We start from the raw sequence: 25,697 nt of genomic DNA on the forward strand, positions 1-25,697 counted from the left end.
TACATGGTGAACACACAGACTATTAGTAGATGCTTAAAAAATTAAGGCCTCAGTTCTGTGTTGCACAGTGGCTACCTGCTCATCTTCAGCAAAACAGATCTGGGAAACTTAGCCTGGCATGTGGTAAACCTTTTAGTATCTCTTTTTTTTAATTGGAATTACAGGGGTGTCATTTCTGCATCCATATGACCACTGACCATGGCAATGCTCCCCAGGAATCTTATAGACCAGAGGCTGGCCAATACTTAGCAGTTCCAAACTGCAAAGAAACAAAGAGGCTCACAAAGGATTTGAATTTATTCTGAGGAGATCTTTGTTAGTTGCCTTTACAACTGGGGGTCAAAGCATGCTCATGCAGTATTTTGTCAGGACATGACAAAGGTCCTACAAAGAACTGATAATTTTTGCTTCAAAACTACATTGCAAAGTCGTTACCACTTCCGAGAGGCCTTTCAAAATTAGGTAAGAAGTCATCTGGTACTGAAGAAAGTGTGTAAAAAGATATCTTTTACAATTTTTTATCTCTTAACAGTGGTCTATAGAATACCCGTAGTATCTGGAATGTGACAATTCAGCTTTAGTTCAGAAACACTTATTTTGAGTCCCCCTCACTTGAACCTTAATCTTTTTATCTCAACTTCTAATCTTTGGCCATTTCTAGGCATATGTTCAATGATCAAAGGTACAAGTTTTCTAGAGAGAAAAGATAAGGCATAGATGAGTCCAGAAATAGTTTTAAGAATTCCTTAATAGAAGTGGACATACTCAAATGATAGTAAACCAAAATGCAATCACAGTTTTTGTCATGGATACATTCATATGTGATTAATAAATTATTAGTATGCAGTGTAGCAAACTAACAGTTGTAGAGATGAACAAGTTAGTATATTATTACGGTCTTGGCTTGCAGTCATTTATGAGAAGAACTACCAAAACTCTTACAGTTCCTCATGTCTGTCACACATTTATAATATCCATTAATTATTTTTAGCCCACTAAAGATTCCTTATTGCTTATGGATGAATTCCAAGTATAAAGCCTTAATTTTCAATGCTGTAATCTGAACTACAGAAGTTTCCTACCCGGGGTCTTGAGTGCACTCGTTCCTGCTTTGTGCCTGGACTGAGTTGTTCCTACTTGTGCAGTCATGCCTCTCCTCCAGGACCCGGTCTGCGAAACAGAGATCGATGCTTTCTGCCCCCCCTTCTCTGACTCTTCGGACAGCCCCGAGGGAAGGCCTTTCCACTTGCCACTGCTGTCTACGCTGCTGTCAAAGTCTTCCTCTGGTTTCTTCAGTTCTTCGGTGCTGCCCCAGGTTTCGCTGTCCGTAACTGAGCGCTTCTCTGAGTCCGTCTTCAGCTACAAGAGATTTGCATGAGAAATGGTCAGTCTCAGCATCTTCGGTATTTGCTGATTTCTTAAATCACAGGAGGGGAGGAGAATAAGCATATTGATTTATTTGTAGCAAAGGCCATGGATACGTCACTTCTAAAACATTAGAATCCTGATCCCAAAAGTTTAAAAACATTCCCATTTGGGCAAGATGGTTTTCTTTTTTCTTTTATTTTCAAAAGATTTCAACTCTTTCCTTCATAGATAAGCCATAATGAGGTGAAACATAATTTAGTCTAATCATCAGTGGTGATACCCTATTGTTCCTCAACTCCCTCTGAATTTCACAAATGAATCACTGCGCTGAGAGATTTTACTAAAGGCTTGAATAAGGGAATTCCTAAATATACTCCTAAAATCACCTCAGTCTGGTTTCTTGCCTTTTCCTACCCAAGCTTTCCACTGACCGAGTTAGGAATATTGCTCCAGCAGCACCCAGTATGTTGTGCCACCAGTGAGCAAGGACAACACCTTCGGCAAAATTATCAGGGCTACAGCTGATGGGTTTTCTACTGCTTTGCCTCCACGGAAATGAATTGTTTCCAACAAGAAACTCACTCTAGCTGCATCAGCTAGCAGAGCAGCTAGAAGAGACGCTTACGCCAGCACTACCCACCGGCTGGGTGAAGGTAACCAGCCAGGGTCACGCTTGCTCTGAAACTCAGAGCCACGTGGAAGCTGCCCCAGTGAGGACCTAACACCCCTGTGGCATCTGCTTTCCCTGGGGCGTGCTGATAAGGGTGTTCTGCAAGGAGCAGCCCAACAAGACAGGCAGCGTAGAAGCCGTGAAAACGCTGGAGAAATGAAAATGTTGGAGACTGACCCTACCCTCTGTGTTTGACAAGGCTTGCGTTCTTTGTGCTGACAGGCTGTTTGTTGTAACCCTTCCTCCTGGGTTTTCCTGCAGCCTCCTGACCTCAGCCTCAAGCCTTATTTGCACATCATCGTCTCACCAGTCCTGCTTACCTCCGCTCCTCTTTAACAGCAAAAAAGTGGTGCTGCTTGCAAGTACCACCACGGCCTTATCCTCATACAGCCAACCTAAGCAGGACTGCAAACTGGATCGCATTCAGGGCAGGGCTATTTGTTATTCTGTGTTGCCACAACTCCATCTCCACAGAGACCCCTCTGTGGCTGTTTCCTAGGCACTGCTGTCATAAGTAGGATTAATAGTGGTTAGATGACCGACAGAATAATCAGTTGCTGTTTACATATTTGTCATTTGAGGTGTACAAAATGCAAAAGCTCTCTGCACTTCTGTAACTTCATACGTGCTTTGGAGACGCTAGCACAGACTTTGGGTAAGGATTGATGGGAAAAGAGCCCAAGCAAACATCTACACAAGTGTTGCAGGGTCCTTCAGAAGAGAGTTTTCATTAATGTTATTGTTACAACATGTGTAACACTCCCAAAGCTTTTTGCATGAATGACTGGTTCATAGCTATACATTTTTGAAGCAAACTGCATCATTTCCAAGAAATGACAAGTATAATGCTTTCTAAAATCCTCTCTTCACCATTATGGGATACAAAAAGCAATGCTAATCCTCTTTTAATAAGAAAACAACAACAAAATATGCCATTTCTACCTCAGGCTATAGCCAGCTTGCACTGTTCCGATCACTTAAAAAGACTGCAAAAGGGATCTCTGTGTTCCCTGAATATGGCCGGCAAAATACATATTCTGCTCATCTCAGCTTCTGACTGAGATTGCAGGCTGGCATGGAGTACAGTGTGTTCTGATTAATCTGGCTGGTAAAGGCAGACCTGATAAAGGTCTGTTCCTAGCCTTCCTAACAAAGCAGCTCTGGTGGGAAAGCAACATTGGAACATGTGCTGCATCTCTGTCCATCACTGAACAAATTGCAAATGGTATCTGGTTGAGCAGCTAGAACATGAGATCACTCAAATGAAAAACCTGCAAAGAGTTAAATAGTCAGCTTGAGAGTTCCCAGTTGTGATGATGATAATGATGATGATGCAGTGCAACAAGGAAGCCAGGACTAGCTGGCCATCACTGTTGATGAGAAAGGGAAGAGGCTGATCTCCAGATAGCACCCATGGGAGACCCTGATGGGGTGGGAGAGGCAATGGTAAGGGCTGAAGAATGCTGGCATCTGTGCGAGTATCTTTGCATGAGTATGACATCGGTCTGAAACCTGTCCCGCTGGAGATTAAAGTAATCTTTGTTCCCAAGTAACTTTATTTCCCTATTGTCTGGGGGAAATTATAAATACGTGTTTTTCTCCTGTTGACAAAGTCTGCCACAATGTACATCTACAAAACAGCTCTCTGGCTGCCTGCAGGAGTCTAAATGGAATTGGCAGTGTCAGTCTTGTGTCCTGAATACTTGACATCAAATCACTGGAGGCAACAACTCTTCCTCTGTGCTGAGTGTTCAGTCTTGAAGTTCCCTGCTTGTAAACAGGAGATGACATGGCAGAGAATATTTTCTATTGGGACTAATTCTTCTGTTTTTCTTTCTTGTTTTGGGAGGAACTGAGCCCTGCAAGCATTCTGTATAGTCTTTTTCATCACTTGCAATTTTGAGGGGGAGCTGGGGAGAAATACTGGGATACCTGGCACAAGGGATTTATATATATGTTTATACATACATATATAGCTTGTGGCTGTATGCTGCTCAGAACTCTATTTTGACACCAGCTTGTGGGCCCATGGGACACATTAATTCCTGCACCTAACTGGGGAGAAGAGAAGCGCTGCCACCTCTGAGCCTCTTTTCTCCCAGTGGAGAGAGCAGGGAAAGGACAGTACAGCCTATGTAGTTCTTCCCTGATACGTGTCAGCTCGTGAAAGACGAAAACTATCTTATTTTAAATTGTGCTATCTGTCGAAAGAGATACTCTAAATGGGATGAAGCGAGTAGAAATCTCCCCATCACAGATCCAGTCATATTGTGGGTTTTTTGTGTTAGGGTGCAGCAGGGACTGGGTGGGGGCTTCCTGAGGCTGGGAGCAGTGGGACCTCCCCGAGGGTGGGCAGAGCAGGGTCTCGCCAGCCGGCACCTTCAGCCGTGGGATGTGCCCCGGGAGCGGGGCGTCTGAGGTGTCAGCCCACAAGTCAGGGTTGGGGCAGTGGGGTCCGTGGGCTTCTTGCACACAAGTGTGATAGAGGAGGTTGTAAAATACGAATACTTCATTTGTTTCAGAGGCATTGATACTGAACTCTTTTCTTTGGTAACCTGCACGCTTGCGGGGTGTTGCAAGAAATGGCAATGAAAAGCTACTCACCTGGGCATGAGTGTTCTTCCTTGAAGAGGCAGTTATATTGGAATAAGAGCTGACAGATGAGGTGGTATTCAAATCATCTGTGCTGAGGTTGTCAAGAGTGTCACTGAGGCCACTACTAACTGAGCTGCTGTCATCCCAGCTGCAGAGAAAGGAGCACATCTACTTTACATACTGCATGTCAATAGGCAGAAAGCATCTCAAAATCAATAGATGTAATTACTTATTCTTCAAGAGGTTTACCAGAAAATTTTCAGTAATATTTCCTAATGTACAACAAATATTAGTTTTCAGACTTTTTAATTAATTATTCACTCCCTGTCGAGTGGTTGCTTGTTCAGTTAATGAAAGACTCAGGTGCCTTTTAAAAAATTAACATCAGGTCTAAGCAAGCACTAGTGTAAGTCATTAAAACAGGTTGTTTCATGCTTCGTTGCAAACACATTCAGTACACTGGCAGGGAAATCCATTAAACCTACCTGGTATTGCTAGCCAAAGCATTATTAATAACTTGGAGAACACCTGATGGATTTCCAGGCTACAGAAAAATAAAAGGAGCATCTCTTCTGCAGCCTAATCAACTGTCAGCAGGAAGCCAGTATTGCCAAAAGTTTTATTTTCTTGTCTTCAGCCTTTGTCTAGTGGGTGCAATGTCATCAAAATAGGATTCCCTGACAATACAGTCACCAGAGTTGACAGAGAACACATTATACATCTCTCAAGAAACACAGGCTGTCAAATCTTCTGCTTTGGGAGATTGAGGCAGAGGATGCAAATGAGAGAAAGGCTACTCTTATAGAAATGTCATTTACCTACTCTCACAAAAGCCTTGCTTTTGCATGGAAGGGAGGTTGATCTGTGTTTCTCAGACCTTTCCTACACAATTGCTTCTCCATGGTGTTACATTATGACTCTTAGCTTATTGCCATAAGCAGCAGTATACTCCCAGTTTTGCTGCATCTCTGCCTGTTAATCTTGGTTTGGCTTATTCCCAGGCCAGAGTTTGAAAAATATTCACCTTATCACTTGCAGTGGGATTCATCTCCTATAGTTTTAGCTATGTAAAAGTTAAGTATCTCATCTAAGCTATCTATCTAGGTGCCCCCTCTAACCAGTACAAAAAAGCAGGCTTTTATCTCTAAGAGATAACTCATCCTGGCTTAAAATGTCTCAGGTTTGTGGGATGAACTGTCCACTGAAGGTGCCTCTTTATGTCTTTTCCTCTCCTAGAGAGGAGGGGGTTGATAAAGCCTGTTCTAGACACATAACTTCTGGAGAGACAAAGCTGGGTGACATGTTTATGCATGCTGGTAAAGTCCAAAACACAAGAGAGAGTACATAATATCCTTGTTTTTCTGTAGTCTATGTCATGAGCCACCTTTTACAAAAAATCTAAAATTCAATCCCACAGTTGAGTTAAAGCTCAGTACTATTGCTACTAGTTATACAGAGCAAACAAGGAAAATATCTGTGAATCCTTATTTTACACGTGGTGTTTTGGGGGATTAAATTCACTTGTCCCCTTCTTCATGGAAGGCTTTAGAACGTCGTAACAGCAGTGACAGTGAACTGCATGGTACAGAATGTGTGCTGATGCACCAGAAAGTTCTGTGCACTAGTCTTGTATCATAGCAACTGCAGCAAGCATTACTGTCATTTTGCGAAAGGTAGAAAATCACATTAGTAAGCCAGCTCAGTGACAAGGTAAACATATTTTAGAGGGCAAGAGTTTATTACAGCGCTGCACTTTCCACCGTTAAGTACAATGACTACAAATAAATATGTCTTCTGCTACATTTCCAGGTAATATACAATCGCGTGATTTAATAATAAAATTTAATATCTAAGCAATTATAATATCATACCTTATAGGCTGCCCACATTCATTTAAGAACCATCTCTGAAGCACTAGTCATTTACACTTTCTGTATTTTTCACTGTCTAATGTGATACAGAAATTCATTGATGCTAAAAGCCATTATTCAAATGCTATGTAACACATGGGAATATACCTTGTATAACAGTGTTAAGACTGAGAACCTTAAAGACGGATATAAACATAAATAATATTAAATGTGGTTAGGTTTTAGAAAAGATAATGTGCCTTGATTAAAAGATACTTTAGAAAAGGAAAAAAAAAAAATCAAAAGCCAGATCCAAAATGAGATACATTGGGTAATTTCAGAAGCAACATGAACTTTTAATGTCTGGCATTCATGTCAATTAATACTTGACCATCAGTTTTCTGAGTCTACCCTAAGACCCTGTTTGTTATTTTATTCTATTTTAATTTTTGGTACTTTATTTCATGGTCATTTTTCTCTGTAAGAAGTTTCACATTTTCTAAATTCTGAAATAGTTCAGCTGATTCACAAAATATAAACATCTGAAGTTTTCAGGCAAAAATGACTATGATCACGTTTCTTTTCTATTACGGCTTCTCTGTGGTGTTTCACACTCATCACACCTCACTCACCAGTGGATTATTAGTGGGTTCTGGGAACACTCACAGCTATCTTGTAAGATATATAGACGATTATTTTGACACCTCCACTACTGACCTTTCAGAGTTATCACTGTATTTGTCTGGATTTTTTTTCTCTTATGATAGGTGCTCAAGATGTTTTCTAAATTTGGGGGGTTTCATACACCCAAATTTCTGCTAATATTCTGTATGCCTGTAAAAAATAGGAATATTCAAAACATCTTTCTTTCCTGTATGACATTTTTCTAAGGACTATTAGAGAAACTGATTCCTACTTGACACAATGTTTCATACCAACGTTTTGAAAATACATAGTAAAAATGGAAATCTCCAACAAAACAGACCATATCAGCCATCCTTTTGGCAATGAAGACTGTTGTCCTGTGCTTATTTTAGTGCATTGTCCAGAGTTGTTTTAACTTGTTCATGCAGCTAAATCTTTTATCTTTCAGCACTGTTTCCACCTTTTCAGCCCTCTTTCTCCATGTCTAGATAGTATAGTTGCTATCAGATGAGTTAATATAATTTTTGGGTAAAGAAGATGCCTCATTTATAGTTTGGAAAAATTCTTGATGACTCATATTCTTTTCCCCTTTAAACTAGCAAATGTATGACAAACAAATCCGGTAAAATTAGATGTGCATCACCTTGAGATTGAAAACCCGTTCTTGAGAGTCTGCAGGAAATTCTCACTGTAATTTTTCTTCTTGTTCCTTCTACCCATCATCAAAACAATATTCATTGTCAAACTGTACCTAAGGGACTTAATATAGGCTTTTAATATACTGGCTAAGATTCATCTTTCATTTTCATTTTATCTTTCATTTACTTTTCTTTTTCATGCATCCTACAGAGTTTATGACGGGTCATGTTATGACTGCTGCTTATTAATGCCTGACACCACTTCCCTTTTTAAAACCACATTTTAGCTACTTATAACATTGGCAAATCTGCTTTTTTTCTTGTTGGGTGTCAGCCTCAGGTCGATTTCTTTACAAGAAAATGTCAGCAAAAGCAGTTCGGCTATCTGAGAGACTGAGGCTAAGAGAAAAATGCCTTGTTTTGACAAGTTCTGGCAACCTTTTCTTTGAGAAACCCCTGGATCCCAAGAGGAACTGGAGAAAAACCTTGAAATTTAGCAAGCCGTAATCTTCACGTTAAGGATGTACATTTTGCTGTTTCTAAGAGAAATCCTCTCAAATCTGGATAATTTATAAATCTCTTCAAAAATGCTATTTGCACATGCCTGGCAGAGTCGTCTTAGTTTTTTTCCCAGCTAACTGGCCAAAGGTTCCTCCCTTCCCAGCAGCTCAGCTCAGCTCAGCTCAGCCTGCTGTGTGCTGCCTAGCTCTGTGTTCAATTCAGCAAACGAAGAGCAAGCAAACAGCCCAGCAGTCACCACTCTCATTGTGAATCTACGTAACAACACAGTTTTTGATAACACAGCCACATACTATTTTTTCTTTAGAAACGCTTCATTAATTTAGTGCTTATAAGAGGTCTGCTCTAGGGATGAATCTGAATTTTGCATTAAAGCAAGCTACCTTCTGTCATTTTTCAAAGAAGTTGAAAGACTTTTGTAACAAAAGGGACTATATGAAGCATGATTGAAGCCCCTGGTGTACCAGACTCCCTGCAAACTGCAAGATATTAGGTAACTGCTTTAACCAACATTTTTAACAAGCCGGACACCAATAAAGAGCTTCTAATTTTCTTTAGAGCTTAGCATCTGACTTGCAAAGATGTAATGCATGAAAATGTGTGCTTTGAACCTATAGTTTGCTGCAGGGGTATCTTAAAATTTAGGTTACCAGCAGCTCAAACTGCATGTCAAAAACCAGCAGCTATTTTTGGCCTTACTATTGCTGTACCTCAGCTTTCCATCTGTAAAATGGACATGATACATACACAAATGAGTTTGAAAACACGGTCTCTGATAACTGTGGATACTCAGACACTACAATAAAAGCACCCTAAAAGAGCCCCTTTCTCTTTAGAAAAATATTCAGACGGCATACAAAAAATAAAATAAGGGGCCACACTTGATAAATAACAAGGAATACACAAAATGCCAAATGACTGCCTTAAAACTGAACACCCTCAATCTACACATTATATAAAATAAGGACTCTAGAGATTGGGGGATGCTGTTGACCAAACCATGCTTGCCTGAAAATGTATGTGTACAAGAATTCTGAATTAAGGTTACACAGGCAACCCTTTAACTTCTGAGCGCTTTTACAACCTCATTAAGTTCTTTTCACACAGCTTGAGTAACATTCAGCTTTACCAACTTTATAATTCTGATAATTATTCCATCACTTCAGTCATACACAGGGCTGAATCCGAGCAGGGAAGCTGTACTGCAGTAGGAATGCCCCTTCACTGTGGGAGCTAGAAAAAGCGTGCCCAACCATGTGATAGGCACAGAGAGGTGGGTTCCCTCCATCCCCTGGTTAGATTTATGGCCACTGTGTTACAGCCTTCATCCAGAAACATTCCTCATGCTCTTTGAGTTTGCCAAGGCTCTTCGCAGTAACTTTACCAACATTGTTTCTGCTTAGAAAATCCGTGTTTTTCTTTGATGCACTAGGTGTGCCTTTGAGATTATTTGCACTAGTTAAAACTCATCCTCTAATTCTAGCCTGCATCTTTCAAATCTGAACAGTTCTTGCCCATTTTGAAACAAGAAATAACACGTCTTCTGAAGAAGACTTCCACATTGTCTCTAATTGCTGAAGGTGGCTATGAATATTGTACGCATCCCAATGCTCTACAAATTGCTCCAAATTCTTCAAGCAAAGTTCCAACTCCTTGATCATATCAAATACTCCATGAAGTTGAGGAATCCACAAATTGCTATCTACACAACTGGTCAGTCTACACTATCACTCTTTGTCTCGCTTTCATTAGTGTGTGTCAGTACTGAAAAACCTCTCCATAATAATCCTCTCATTGACCTTTCTACTGCATAGTTGTTCTAGAAATAGCAAGGTGTCTGAAGTCAAAATACCCGGTGCTTAACATCAGTATGTAGAGCTGAACAAAGATTATAAACATATTCCCACAAGTATTCCCTCAAAAGGAAAGATAAATTGCACTCAGCTGTGCTCATGACACTTTTGTGTTTGCTTTCCACAAGTATTTGGTTTTCTTTGCTTGAAAATAATCCAATTCTGAGTTCACACGCTGAAGTATATGAACCAAACGAGGAATATTTTGTATGGGATAAGACATTATTTCACACAGCAGGAGGGCAAGCAACAGAGCTCTAGGGCAAAGATGCAATGAAACAAGCCAGATAATACTTAATCGTACCCTACATAATGAAGACCTGCAGAAACACGCAACAAATTTTTCTAGATGTTTTGTGTGATGGCTGAAAATACAAAATACACTGCATTGGAAGAGCAATGAATCCTGAAGGTACCTGACAAGAGGAAGTGGTACTAACAATCTGTGTTACCTCCATGGATACCTAAAATATTCTCCTTTCACAGTACTTGTTTCAGAAAATCAAAGCAGTCTCTAATTGCAGACAAGACAAGACACGGCAGAGCGCCCAACCACAATGATTGTTCCTTCCACCCTTCCTGTTTCTATTTTCAGCATTTTCCTACAAGCCCTTAAACTTGCCAGCTCAGTCAAGTCCACCATACTGATAAGCTGGGTCAATGCCTGGAATCTGTTTCAACATTGGCGTACTTCATTAATTTTTTGAGAGCACCTCCAGCCAAAGTGGCCTAAGTATGCAAATGAAAAAGCTTTTCACAAGCTGATCATCAGACATATGAAGGCAGCAAGACTCCAATCAATGTGGTATCAAGTGTGCTGGAAAAGTATGATTCCTTCAATGCATCCAGCCCTTGGCATAGTTTGACAAGTTGCTGGCGTTTTTCTTTTCTTTGGTTCATTACCCGTTTTTGCAAGCAGAAGCAGGAACTACAGCTTGCAGAATACAGCTCCAGAAAATAAACCCCAAACCTTTCCTCTTAAGGCATTATTTAATCATAATAACTGTTCTATCTAGGCAGGTTTGTAACTCTGACTGAAAAATAGACTTTATTTGTCACATGCTTTGTACTGCACAAGAAGGGCTTTAGACTGCAGTAGCAGACCTACAGTCCTTGTGTGTCTTGCTTAGGAATGAGAAATCCTTAGCCACATTCTTGCTAATGCCAGTGGAACTCACATACACCCAGGGACTTGTGTATGGATTTGGGATTCAGGGAATCTGAGCAAACACATTTAGCAAAACAATCTTTACTTGCTTTTTATAGCAAGTCTGAGCTTTCAAAATGTGAAAACTCTTTTAAACATTTCTAAACCATTCATTACCATAGCGGGTACATACAGGGCAGTGCCCACCTGTATTTCTGCTGCTGGGGGGAATGGTCTTAGAGGACAAATAAAGTAACTGAGATCATGACAAAAGAGTAACATTTGGGGCTAAACAGAAACTTAACTCCTGAGTGTGTGTTTGAGGATCTACAGATCCATACTAAGAGCAGATAAAAAATGAGCAGTGAGGTGCTATCCCTTCCTCTGGCTGCACACAGTTGGCTGGTTTATGTTAATAAATCCTCAGATGATGCAGGTCTCCATGTCCCTCTCTTAGACCCTCTGGATGTCTCTACACAATTGTTCATCGAAACAGTAGAGAAATGAGAAACACAAACAATTTCTTTGATTAGTATAGCCCACTTCCATGTTTGCCAAATAAGATGCTAGTACACTAGTCTACTGCAGTGGCTAGGACTGGGACACCCTCAGTTATACGGGATATTTAAAGTAGCCAATAGTGCCCTAAAAACCCAAAATACCCAAATTTAGCCACCTGTGAATTGAGCAGCTACCTGGACTGTAAGAAAATTCGTGTCAGTGATGCGCAAGGCATCTACATTAAATGTGAGTTAGGAAATCAAAGGTTGGCATTTAATCCCCCAGGTAGTCAGCAGACAAAGGCAGGTACATCCAAAGGGTAAGCAGGAAAGACTGGAGAGAGATGAGCGAGGTAGAGGACTTAAACTAGATGCCCACAGTAGAAAGCTTGAACTTAGTACAACTTTCCTTACTCTACTCATACAAGTTAAGCCCTGCAAGAGGAAGATAGAACTCGTTGACCATCAGTCGGTGCTTAAGCTAGTCCTCCACACATAAAATCCATAAAACTGGGAACGCAACGCATAAATCAGCCTCCACAACATACTCCATGGAGGTGGACGTTGTTTCTCTACAGCACACCAGTAAAGTGAATATTAACATGTAGTCCAGGCTGCTGTCATGAACCAGCCTCTCTGACACCCATATTTTAGGACATGTTTCAGGACAGTAAGGCAGGATTTAGCCTAAAATAAAGACTTTATAGCTACTCCCCTAATTGACTTTTGAGAACAGAAATGATCTCTTAGCTCATTAAGAAGAAAAGATAAGAAAATAATTGGACTGTTTTACTCAAAGCAACTCCTCACTAGCGTACCAATATATCAGCTGGCAAACTTTCTCCTTCAAAGTTCAATTCATCATGAATTAATCCATTTTAAATCTTTTACTGTGAGCTCAACTGCTCATTATTCATAAAACAGCTACAGTGACCCTTCACAGACAGATGCAAGATGGCACAGAGTTCATAAGATCAATATTTTGTTTCAATCCACAGACTGTGAGAGCCGATACCCAGGCCCTGAATCAAACCAGAGACTTGCAGGGGCTATAAATTTCATTATAGCTATTCCATCCTCATTGCTAAATGAAAACATAGCCAGTTGGACTCATACTTCACCACCTTTTCCTCAGCAAGTGTAATGCATTACCTGTCATACCCAAACAAGGCAACCACTGAAGCGTTAATCCTGAAGTACTTTGAGGCCACGGATAGAAAATCATGTCATGTACAGTTCAGAATGGATGCATTCAGCATATTCTAAGGAAAATTGTTTACAATTAAAAAGAATAGCAATGCATGTATGCATCTGCTTTCATGCTGTATCACTTTAGGAGGATTTTTTTATCTCATATTTGAAATTTTTTTATAAGAAGATCCAATTAGAAAATTATACCCTACTACAGAAACTATTTCTAGCCCAGGAGCACAATTAGAGCAAAACACATTTTTGCAAGGTCAATGTATTTCCATATTTCTTCTTCCAAGCATTTAATAAATGCTTTAAGAAATAATTTGGTTTTAGACCCTGCAGGAAAAAAAATGAATTGATGGAAGACTTACATTTCTTGTGATAATTATGCATACCTTGCAAAACCTGCATACCCACACCTCAGGATCTGAATAAGTCTTTGCCAGAACCCCTTCTTGTTTCCACTTATTTCTGAATACAACGCTTAATCTGACATGATAGGGACAGCAGAAAGTCATTAACTAGCTCTAAATTTGTAACTGAATGTATCAACAATCAGAAGAAGGAACTTTGTAAAGTGGAATTTAGGCAAGTGTTACTTGAATAAAATAATAAATATCCAACTAGAAAAGATATTTTGTTTCTGGAATGTACAGTTCTTTTTTTTGCGTGAGGCAGATAAACAGCATCCATTTTTAATTACATTTCAAACAGTCTATGGAAAATACTAATATATGGGCTGAAGCAAGATGTAAGGAAGTAATTCCATCAAGAACTGTTGACAATATCATAACAAACCAAGGGAGAAAAGCTTTTGATGGAATTATCTTCCTGCTGCTGTTTGTTATGTTTTTAATACACTGTTTGAATCCAAGAGATGTTTCAACTTTTCAAATGCAGATTCAGACAAGTTAATTAACATCAGTTGAATGGACATAAATAAACAAATTACAGTGCCTATACAGTTCTTCAGAAGATACAAAAGCAATATAAAACTTTATTCCTTGTTACCTCGTCACTGTAAGAAGTAAAAACGTCATTCTTCACTTTGTATATAGTCAATGTGCATCCCCAAAAGCAAAGAGAGAAATGAGATCCCACAAGCATAAAGAAACATCTCATGGGATCCACATCTGTATTTGAAGGAAAACCATACTGAAACCAGCACCTTAAATATGCTGAGATAAGCAGAATTTGCCATTCATGTTTGCAAACTGACAGCCACAGCTTCAGCTGGGAGGGAGGTACTGGAAAATCAAAGCTCTTTACTCAACCTTGTCTTTACAGCGTATGAACAAACCAAACAGATCCTCCTGGTAATTGTTCAAAGGAGAACTCTGCCCAGTAATTATTTGCCTGATGTCAAAGCCCGATTTATTGGTAACCTCCTCTGCTGTGTGTAGTCTCTCACTTTTAAGAATATTTGTTGTTAGAACTATCTATCCTATTTTTGCTTACGTGCAGAAGCAGTGATTTATTTTTCCTGCTTGCAACTGATTAAACTCAATCTGAAGAAAAAACCATACATAACCGTGTTAGCAGAATGACGAGAAGTAAATCTCTCTTCATTCTGGTCATGATACTTATCCTATAACTCTCCATGAAATAGCAACAGTTAAGAACAGCAGCTTTGTTGTTGGAGTAAAACGAGGTTGGGAGTTGGTTTTGGCTTGTGGGAGACATTTGTTACCCCATATTGTCCTTTGCTGAGGATGGAAAGATGTGTCAGGCGGAGACTAAAACAAAATTTTTATATTTAATTTGTTATTTCATGCTCTTATTTTTTTTTTTTTAAATCACCCTTTACAGTTGTTAGCTGACAGTAACAACTGAGTGCGGGACACCTCCTATCCTTGTCACCTCGTTGCAGCACTCCTTGATAACGTCCTTACCGGTTAGCTTAATGTGGTCCCAGAGCTCGCGGCCCTGCGCTGCTATCCGAGGAGCAGGGAGAGCACCTTGGGAGCGGGATGCCTCCCACCCTGCATGAGCACAGTCAGAAACACAGCCCTTCTGAAAACACAGGATGAATTTCATCTGGGAAGCAACTGCAAACAACGGGCTTCCTCCTGGACACCCTCATTAAATGTGTTTTTTCCCTACAGGTCTCAAGACAAGGTGCTGGTTTGTTGAGTTTAGCAACAAGTTGCAACTGTGGGAAAAGCGGCTAGTTTGATGCCTAAAGGGGTTCTTAATAAAAATCTTCACCCTTGAAACTCTTTGAGAGCTTGATCCACACAAATATTTTCAGATAACAGGGTAAGCCTATTATCTGAAGCCTAATAGGCTTACTTGCTTGCAGTCAGCATCACGACAACAGCCTGTCTGACAAAGGACAAGTTAAGCAGAACACAAAGCTGTTTCTTCTCCTGGTTTTGTTGGCCAGGACTGTCAGTCACACTTGTTGCTTGTTTCCCACATTTTGCTGAGTAAAGACCCAGATTACTGCTTTAGCAGCAAATAGGAAGGGACTTTCTCCTGCTTCCGCATGACCTGATTTTTAGCATCATTTAGTAAGGAATGAAGGCTTCAATGCTCATGCTCTCTGCACATCTGGCCTTCAGGCCCCTACTCATCACTGCTGCCTGGGCAAAACTGCTGGCTGATTTTAATCAAACTTTGCAGAAAACATAAGGGCTCAAAAAATTATAGTTTGTAACTCTCATGCAAATACACAGCCATATGAAGACAGAGGCATATATCAGTATATATCAGACATACATGATTCTGTACTCAACACCAGACTGCGTAAAAAAAAAAAAAAAAGTTTCATCCAGTTTAGGCATATCTTCATTCTTTTTTTAATAAGTAGGTTCATGGAACATTTTTATTCAGGTTTGAGATTTGGAGGTTTTTCCTGATTTTTAATTCCTTCTAGCTTTTTCCCCCATGAAGGTCAGGCTGCTGAGTTTAGAAAACACAGATTTCAGAACCAAAATTATTTGCAGAGGTTTAGGCATCCTAGCATTTATTTGATATTTTTTTCAATTCCCAAATGTTCAAGATTTTCTTGTTCTGCATTAAAGAGTTATTTGGGCATTTAGATTATTGACATTGGTTAGTTTTAGGTAAATTCTGTTTGACAAGTTTAATGTTATCTTTAATCCTGACTTGTGCCGGGCTTTGGCAGCAATTCTAAATGCTATTCATTTGCACCTTATGTTACATTGCTGCTTTTCACATGGTCGTTAACAGCAATCATTGAGCCATAGTATTTTAATTCTCCTCAGAGATCACAACTGGGATTGACTCTTTCACCAGAAGTTTCCAAATATTAATATTTGTTATTCCATAAACCAGTGGTACCCAATCTTTGTTGGTCCCATAATCTCTTAAAGAGTCCCTGTGCCACGTGTTTATCGTCTTGCCGATGAGGGTAGGAGATCATTTATGGAACTATTGCTTCAGGTCTCAACCTAATCCTTATCCAATTTTTAGGAGTCTGGAGAAGAGAGGGTTGTAAAAGTGAGTTGCAGGCCAGATAAATTGCTCAGGTTTCTGGACTATGACAGGGCAAAATATCATGGGACTATGTGGATATAAGGCTAGCTGGAAATTTTCAATCAAAACATACTAGACTGTATACTGATTTTTTGATAGAAAATGAATCATCTCACAATATTATAAAAAAAAAATTAAGATTTACTCAAAGAATGGAATAAATTAGAAACTAATTTATAGACTTCAGTCAATCTATACTTACATTGTCATATTAAAATCAGAAATAACACTTTTTTACACTGAGAAAACAGGTGTAACAGGACACTGCAAATATTCTTTTTATGTCTTAGTTTTCAGAAGTTTCAATTTACTTGATTTGATATTTCAAACCATTATGGAAAACTCTACTTAATATTGAATAAAACTGCCTTTTTCTAAATTGAAGCATCTTCAATGAAATATTATACCATATGCTAGGCATATGAAAAAATGTATAGATAATAACATAATAAAGGATAACATAAAATGGGTGCTTGAAACAGAACTTTTAAAAGATAATTTCTTTTTTCTTAGTCAAACATACTTCAATTTCTCTTGTGACAAATGAAAAAACCATTTCACTCGTAATTTAATACAAAACCAGAGCCAAAGTCTGAGAAATTCCTTTAAAAAGAAATGGCAAATTTTGGTCAAATCTCTAAAGATATGCAACCAACAACAATAACTAATTTTTATGCATGCTAAAGTTTTTGGTGGTATTCTTAGTACAGTGACAGATGTTTCCTGAAGGCATTGCTGCATTCTGTTTTGTAAATAATTTTCTTTAAAAAAGAAGAACCCAAAGCCTTTAGAAAGTTGTAGTCCTTCTTCTGGATAACAGAATCTTTCCCTTGACTGTTTTTAGCTCAAAGTTCAGAGAAACAGCACATTAAAAGCAACCCTTTCAGCTGAAAAGGTGGCAGCACTAATGTATCTCACTACGAGTTCTCTCTTCCCAAGGGATGAAAGTACTGAAATTACTGTTATTGCCAGATTGACTGAAAGAGAAAAATGGTGTTCATGGATTCAAGACACTCTTGACACAGCTTGTCAGCATGGCGTGGACTGCAGGTTTTAAAAAGAGGACCCATCTTAGCCTCTAAACGTCTTCAGCAGGAGAAAAACAACGCCTGATATGCCCACAGGCACATAAAGAACTGCCTAAGAGAATTTACTCCCCTAACATGTCAGGATCTATCAAATGTTTGAGGAACTTGGTTCTGGCTGTTTCTCAGGGATTCTGGGTGACCGGGGAGCGCGCTGAGCTCAGCACCAAGGGGCAGGAAGAGGATTTTGTGACGGGACCAAACAAGAAGCGGTGAATGCCGGTGACAAAAACCCTCCGGCTGGTCCTCCCCAGCCCACCACGGCCGTGCCCGGGTGCTTGAGGAACGGTAGCAGCAGATACAGACCGTAGGGCAGGAGACTTTGGCACCTGAGGAGCCTTGTCTATCTGCTCGGGCGTAGGTGCCAGGCCCACTGCATCCTGCTGGAGATATCTTATCTGCCGGGCACTGGGGGCAGGGTCCCTCCGGACACCTCACTTTGCTGCATGGGAAACCTCGTCTCAGAGCCAGTTTAAACATCTCTCCAAAACAATGCTTACACTGGGGCTGCAAACGAGACACATTTTAAGTGCAACTTATCCTTGCAACTGTGTTAATTTTTAATTAACATTAGTAATACGAAAAGCAAGTTTGCTATTTATTGTTACCACCCAAAAAACCCCAACCCCAGGCAAGCTATGAAAGTGGGGAAGTGAATCTAAAATTATCAGGGAAAAAAAAAAAAGAAACAATGCATGCACACTGTTTTTTCCATGCAGTATTTCCATGTGAAAAAGAGAAAAAAATACTGTGATAGATAAGCATGAAGGCTGTGGTTCTGTTGGAAAGAGAACAGAAAGGACTTTTTACCACCTGCTAGGAGAACTAGGACTGAAAATACTCATCTGCAATGTTGCAGAAAGAATTAGGATGCAAGAAAGACATCAAAAGATCAGACAGCAAGACATTGTGGAAATATGATGGATTGAAGCAGAGAGGGACACCAAGCTCAAATCCAGCATGAAAAAAAGGATGGATGTTACCTACAAAGGTCAGACCTCTAGACATTAGCAGGGAGCAGAGTCTGGAGAATTGAACTGCTGGATTGTCTCTGCCCTAGACACATACAGCTGAGACAAAGGGCACTACAGACAGCAGCACAGGGCCCCCAGCAAAAATCCTCCCATGCAATTCTAGCAGAGAAAGTCTGTTGCCTTTACATTATTCAAGTACTTTGTGTACTTACTTTTCACCTGAAATTGCCCTCTTCTCTCCCATTTAACCTAAAATTCAGATAATCTTTGCTCTCTGACAGACCACATAAAATTACTGGAAGCTGCGGAAATTAAAGGGCAGAGGGTATTGCAATAGTGACAACAGGCTATGGCAGCCTGGAAACTAGTGTAAACTTACCTCTTAAAATCCCTGACACGTACAATATGTACTACTACCGATCACAGCTCTTCTACAACTAGCCAATGTTTATAATAGCTACAGCTTTTTCCCTTATAAAAAGTCTTCATTTCCATATCTAACACGCCGCCCCCCCGGCCCCCAATTTCAATTCCCAGGAAAGGTGCATGATTACTGACATAAATATAAATCACAAAATGTTCTAAAATGGTTTTGAAGGACTACAATTGGTGTAAAGGAATAGGTAACCTTATATTGGGTAACAATCAAGACTATTGTGCTAAAATATAACAGATAGGACCAACCATGAGAGGAGTAACATTTATGTAAATATTTAATTGCTAACAAGTAAACTAAGACTGCCATTTTCCCTTGCAGCAGTGCAGAAGAAACCCCTGCAAAAAACACCGCTCCCTTTTCTCGACTATATTGCTTCAGTTACTGCAAAGGCAAAGGAGCAGCATTATCATGGAAGCAATTCTTCAATCATCTTGCTAGGTTTTGTGCCTTTTTCCAAAGGAGGAGAAAACCAGAAAGAACAGTCAGAGGACCTCTGACCTTCCTCCGCTTTTTGCTAACTCACTGGCTTAATAAAGACACTTGCTCTCTTGTCCTTCGTTAAAAGCTCTGATTTTCAATTGACACCTCTAACGTTGCCATTGCATCTAACAGAACTTCACGTGAACATCCTGTCGTACTCAAGTAACCCCATTCCAATTTTCTGATTGTGAGATACTTACAGATGATTGTTACAAACATGATAGTTAAATGAGTTAAAGATTCACTTTTAATAACTGTATTAAAACTGGAGATTAGAGAGAACATATACACGCTGTTTGGAAGCGAAGTGGCCATAGGGTACTCTACACTCAGCAGTGAAGCGCTGCGTGTGGCTTTCCCCTCCCTTGGCATTGCTGCTCTTTCCCTGCTGAGCGACCTGATCCAGGTACTGGATTAAGTACACACTAACTTCTGGCCTCACGTTCATTCTTCAGAAACCTAGGCATTGAGCCAAAACATCACTGGAATTACTGCTGGTGAAGAGTAAGAGCAAGAGGGTCCCAAACCAAAGCTCGAGTCCAAAGCCAGTTGCAGTGGTCTGCAAAGAGACTTGTCCATGGCTTGACCAGCTGCAGGTATGGGCAGCTGCTCCCATGTACAGAAAAGAGAGTGCGACAACCGTTACAGGTGTTTGCAGAAAACATCACAGGATTCTTGCTTGTTATGACAAGCAGGCAGACTCCAATGGCCCATTGGTTTTTTATTCACTTATTCAAGCTTTTTTCTTAGAAAAAAATTAAGTTGGATTTCTCCCTGCTCTTATTAATCTATGGCCACGAGTCAGTCATGGTCTGCCTGTAACGCGGCAATGTCTAGGAGTCTCCCGAGACTGACGAGCTGCTCAGCCTCCACTCTTTTGCTGTAACACTGCTATTAAAAGCATTCGGCATAGTCGAACATGACAGGCTGCTGGTTCAGGCCTCTGGTCATACTCAAATCTGTCAAATACAATGGCTTACACTTGGGAATGCTGGAGTGTGCAACCCTGGAAAATTAACAAGCCATTAAGGGCTCTCCCCTAGATTGTGCAGTGTGTGAGTCCATCTCATTATATCTTTCTTCCCCTCCACTATCAAAATAGTCTGCCAGTAGAAGTCAGGATATTTGTTTGTTACCAAAAAAAAAAAAAAAGGAAAAAAAAGTGACATCTACTGATATTTGATCCTCTGTTTATTATTCCTTTATCTTATCAAGTACTTCAGTTTAGTCTTTTATAACCAATTTTTGGCTGACTTTTTGTTTGTTTGTTTTTTATGATACACAAACTTCTGCCAGAGTTTGTCTGAAGGAAATCTTCACTATTTTATTTATAGTTCTATTACTGAAAGTCAATTCTTTTAAAATCCCTTACTTTGGACACTTGCAAAAGCAGAAATCTCTTGGGGAAGAAATGAAAAAAGCTGAGATATAAACCAACTTGTCAAAATAAATTTGAAATTGAAAAGCAACAAGAACTGACAAAAATAAATATATTTCATAAAGCACTGCATGATTAAATGCCTGAGCCTAGCTAGCCTTTTAAAAGGAATTAGGAATTCTTAAGGATAATGTAAATATACTTCTTTATATTAGAATAAACGTAAAAAACCCCTTTACGTTCTGAGGTATAAATCACCCCTAAACATCCTAGCCCTAGGATTAGCATTTTCCTAGGGCTTTCCCTTAGAGAAAAGAGATTTCTTTTATTATTAAACCATAACTTAGAGGGGGTTTGGCACTTGTTTCTAAATGATTCAAAATAACAAATTTGATGATATTATGTAGCATCATTTTTCTTTATGACATGTAGGATTTGGGTAGAGATAAAAATTCTCAAGCATAGGTGTCTAAAAATGTGACACCTAAGCATTTAAGGACATCATCAAATGGCCTGATTTTCCCAGTTATTGCACACCCTTCAGTCTGTTGAGAGACAGTCTTCCTAAAATTATAGTGAATAATACAGCTGAGCAGGGAAAGCAGGAAGGCCTCCTATTGCCTTTGCTTCTATCTAGCACTCCCAGATATGAGACAGTTTAATTTACCCCTTTACATTAGCTGAATGCATTTTTTAGCCTCTTTTTATTTTTAAGGTTTGAAGGAGGAGGAGTTGGTTTACCCCTGAGTACTAAGTCTCCATCTTTTATACATTGCTGCTTTTTATTTCTCTGAAATCAATGAACTTTACAAATACTGAAAAAAATTTAATGGGAAACTGCTAAAATGCTCTGTTTAATGCTGCTTGAAAAGATTCTTCCATTTCAAAGTTAATAATTTCTAAGTCAGGTTCTGAATGCACGGTACGTCAAACTTGACAGCTTTTCCCCAAGAAAGGTTGTGCTTGATGATTATTTTAGGGGAGCAAGATCTGATGAATATTCATGTTCTGAACATAAATTCACTGCCTCCCAGCTCTTCAAACTAATCATTTGGTTTCCTCTGCCTTTTGTAACGTGTACTAAGTCTTCCTTGCAGAGACGCTGGGTGACAAACAAGTAGAAACACTAAGTTGCCTTTTCAAGACTAGATCTTCTCTCCTGAACTAAGCTCTACAGATCTGTAGCAATATATACGTGGATCCACCCAAATAGTGTCTGGCTTAACTAGGCTAGTTCCTAAATTGATTATATAGTTCAATTGATTCAGGAGCTGTGTACAAACCTTGAGGACTCCTGTTACTGTTTGTATAGTATATATGTGTATTATCTATCTGCAATGTCATTAAAATCAGTGGAAGTTTGCGATACGTGTCTTTTAACAGGCCACTCGCCACACTGAACTTTAGTTTTTGGGACTGGGAAGGAACATCTACAGTGATCTGCAATTGCTCTCCTAACAGTTAAGAAAATGTCTACTTCATGTTGCAATGTACTGCAGTACAACAGGAGTGTAAAGAGCTAGTAAAAAAACTCAAATTCTGGACCCTCTGAATGACTGAAGAGAGAACATAGAATGAAGCTGGCATAAGAAAAAACATAACCCAGATGGAGGAATCCAGTGCAGTATTAAACAAAGTTAGTCATCTTAAATGAGACCAAATGGTCAGCTCATCAAGTTCAGACAACACCCTTCATGCCGCTGCGGACAAGGCTTGGTAACCCAGGTACCAGTAAATGGGAATCAAAAGCTGGCAATCACTTCTTATTTCTTATAATTCAGGTGTCATTTTGCAAACTGCCACTTTCTCATGCACTCCCATTTACATACAATATTCTTACTGTGTATGTAGGCTTCAATGAACAGCCTAGTAAGTTTGCAACATGCAGCACTGTGAAAGATAAGTCTTTGAAATGGCGTGACATTTCAGGGTGAACTGCTGAGCCATCTTTTTTCTAGCAAGCTGTATTTCATAGCCAATATTACCTTGTGCAACTGAGTGAAATTGTCTCCTAAGGCCACTATATGCTAGACTATTCTATGAATCTTTAGAGAACCTACACCCCAATGACTAATCATTCAAAGTCTGAAGTAATGAGATCTTCAGTCACTCCCATTTAAATGGGATGCAAAAGTTATTCGGCTTGAACATGAATTCTCAGTGAGATATAGATAAGCTCAGAATACCATGTGCAACTTCAAAAATAAAATAAAAACCTAAAGGAGCTTTCCATAGCTTAAAAACCTCTGTCAGTAGATAAAGGTCCTTCATTTTCCCTTGCTCGCCCAGCAGTGCTGTGCTTGCTCAAGATTTTCTATTTGGAAACGTCACAAACAAATAATGTCGGGAATAGGAAGAAGGAAGGAGAGCAGCTGACAGTCCCATCGACGTGACGGCCGCCTGGCAGCAGTGGCAGGAGCAGTGTTGGTAGGCAAAGATAAGCAGGAGACAATAAGCAAATCCTACTTATACCTGCCAACGGCTAGTTTACCCAAGTCCAAACCTCTCTTTGGAGGCTAGATGTGACTTCACCTCCCTCAGTGACAGCCCTCCCTTATGTACTGCAGCGGTGACCTTTTCCTACAGGGCTCAGCAGCACTGATCCACCCTGTCAGCCATCCCGGGAACCACTTCTATCTTTAACCTTCGTACGAAAACCTTCGGTTTCCTAGTAAGCAGAATTAGTAGCTGCTGCCGGAATCAAATCATTAAGGCCAAATGAGTTCATTGACATGGTTGTCAGTACAATGAACAACCTAATCTCAACAGCTGTAAAAAATATTGATTAGAAGGAAAGATTTTAAAGAAGTGGCTGCAGTTATTTTCAAGAAAGTGCCCGCAGAAAAATGGAACCTGAAAAGTGTTCTAAAAAATTACCTTATTTTGTTTTAAGTTGAATTATTTTACCTAACTTTTCTCTCACTGTTTTCTAATCAGTTTACTGTGAATTGCTCTAATTTAATTCAATATTCAGATATTTGATTGATGAAAACATCCTTAAACATTTTTCTGCTACTACAGTGAATATTTTGTCATTATCCTATGAATATTTCCATTGACTTAATGATATTTTAACAGTGCAATGAATATTAAAAACATCATCAGTGACAACAATCACTGTGAAATACCACAATTCTCCTATTTCCTCTCGTTTTATGTGCCAAAAAGAATTTTGAAATTGCTAAATCTCACTTCAGCTTACCATTTTGTCTAGCAAAATGTTTATTACAACATGCTCTGGGGGTTAGCGCTGAATAGGTAGACCACCTACAGCGTGCACATGGTTGTATAAAACCGTAAAGTGAGTCAGGAGATTCCTCTCCTTGATTAGATAAGGAGCTCTTTCTGAGCTTTCACATAGCAGGTCTGGGAGGCCTCTCAGTTATTTTATGGCAGAAATTAACTATCAGTGAGAGGGGGTATTGAAAGCTTTATTCAATAGCTTTTTCCAGAAATCTATAGCAAATGCAAGGGCACAGCACTACTGAAAAGCAGCAGTATGCCTGGCATGTTCTGTTTCATCACATCTTGGCTGTTTGTCAAATCTAAGATGTTCCTCTCCACATGTGAGGGTTATGTAAATAATATACACTTGACTATATTGAATAAAGTGTCGGGATTACTAAGCAATGACTTCTTGATTCTCTGTGTGTTGTATTCCCCTCAGTGTGGTTCTGCATTTAACTTCTCAAATTGACTGATACTGCCTTCCTGCCTTCAAGAATTCGCTGAGCATCATTTTAAAGTGTTTCCCTGCTTTTCCTTTTAAAACGTTATGATGTTTTTTGTCCAGATACATCAGATTATACAGTTATCAGGGAACACTTCTCTTGTTGTTTCTAAGGGCTAATTGTACCTTGATAATTAACTGCTGCCTTACAGAAAATCAGTGGAATGCTTTATCAAAATGGACACAAACGAAAGCATCTTTTCTAATTCAATTTTTGTAAGATTATGAAATCTATCATTTTTCTTATTCTATTGTCATCTTTTTCTTATTGTTTTTATTGAACTCAGACTATACTCTCGTTTTCTTTGGCTTCCTGCTCTGATATTATTTTGCTTTGCTTTTTTGCCTTGCATGCTCTAACTGCTTTCCCGATAGCTATCTCACATATATTTCCTTAAATTTCCTGCCTTTTACCACTTACTGCTGTTTTTTTTATTTTAGTATTTTATGTTACTGCATTTGAGAAAATCTATATATAAGCCAACCCAGTGAGAAGAGGCAATTTAACAAGATGCTGTGGGCAGACCATAAAATTGTTACTAAGGGAAATAGAATATTCAAGGTGAGAACAGACAGCCAAATATCATTATTTAGCAACAGTGCAGAATTAGACTAGACGGAACAACAAAGGGGCTTTCCAATCCAAATCTCTAATTTCACAGCCCCATCTTCTATGTACAAAATACCCTCAATTAACTTTTTCATGAACAGTTTCATTCCATCTATTTTAAGCAGGCTATTTGAAGGAGGAGTCCTGCTGAAAATAAAATAGCTGTACTCTGAAAGAAGAGCATGACTGAATCATTAAGGAATAACATCAAGTGATGGCTCGAACAATGGCCATAAAGTTAATTTTGTGGAGTTGTTTTGGGTGTTTATTACTAATAGTTACCATAAGATGTATTATGGTACCTTCTAGTAACAATGCTCAAATATTTTGGTTAAATATGCTGCCTGCACACTGGAGCAACATGCCAATAAGAGTCTTTGCCCCAGAAAGTTTATGATTTCCATAGCATTTAAGACACAGCAGGATGAGAAAACAGCCAGGGTGAGCATAGAAGCATCAGTGTTGACCAGATGCAGAACTGAGCGAATAAGCAGATGAAAAAGCCAGACAGGAGTTGTTTG

General features: G+C 39.4%; 1 protein-coding gene across 3 annotated transcripts in view; it reads right to left on the minus strand.

Annotated features, from left to right (window-relative positions):
- Positions 1-25,697, minus strand: part of NAV3 (neuron navigator 3) — a 420,281-nt gene that overhangs the window by 63,866 nt on the left and 330,718 nt on the right. For all 3 annotated transcript variants that reach the window (XM_052774469.1, XM_052774467.1, XM_052774468.1), the window contains exons 13-14: positions 4,643-4,781; positions 1,083-1,359 (exon numbers count right to left, since the gene is read on the minus strand). In XM_052774469.1, the coding sequence (XP_052630429.1) occupies positions 1,083-1,359; positions 4,643-4,781 (416 nt within the window). The remainder of the gene's footprint in view (positions 1-1,082; positions 1,360-4,642; positions 4,782-25,697) is intronic.

Source organism: Harpia harpyja, chromosome 23 (assembly GCF_026419915.1).
Source record: "Harpia harpyja isolate bHarHar1 chromosome 23, bHarHar1 primary haplotype, whole genome shotgun sequence".
Classification (NCBI taxonomy): Eukaryota; Metazoa; Chordata; class Aves; order Accipitriformes; family Accipitridae; genus Harpia; species Harpia harpyja.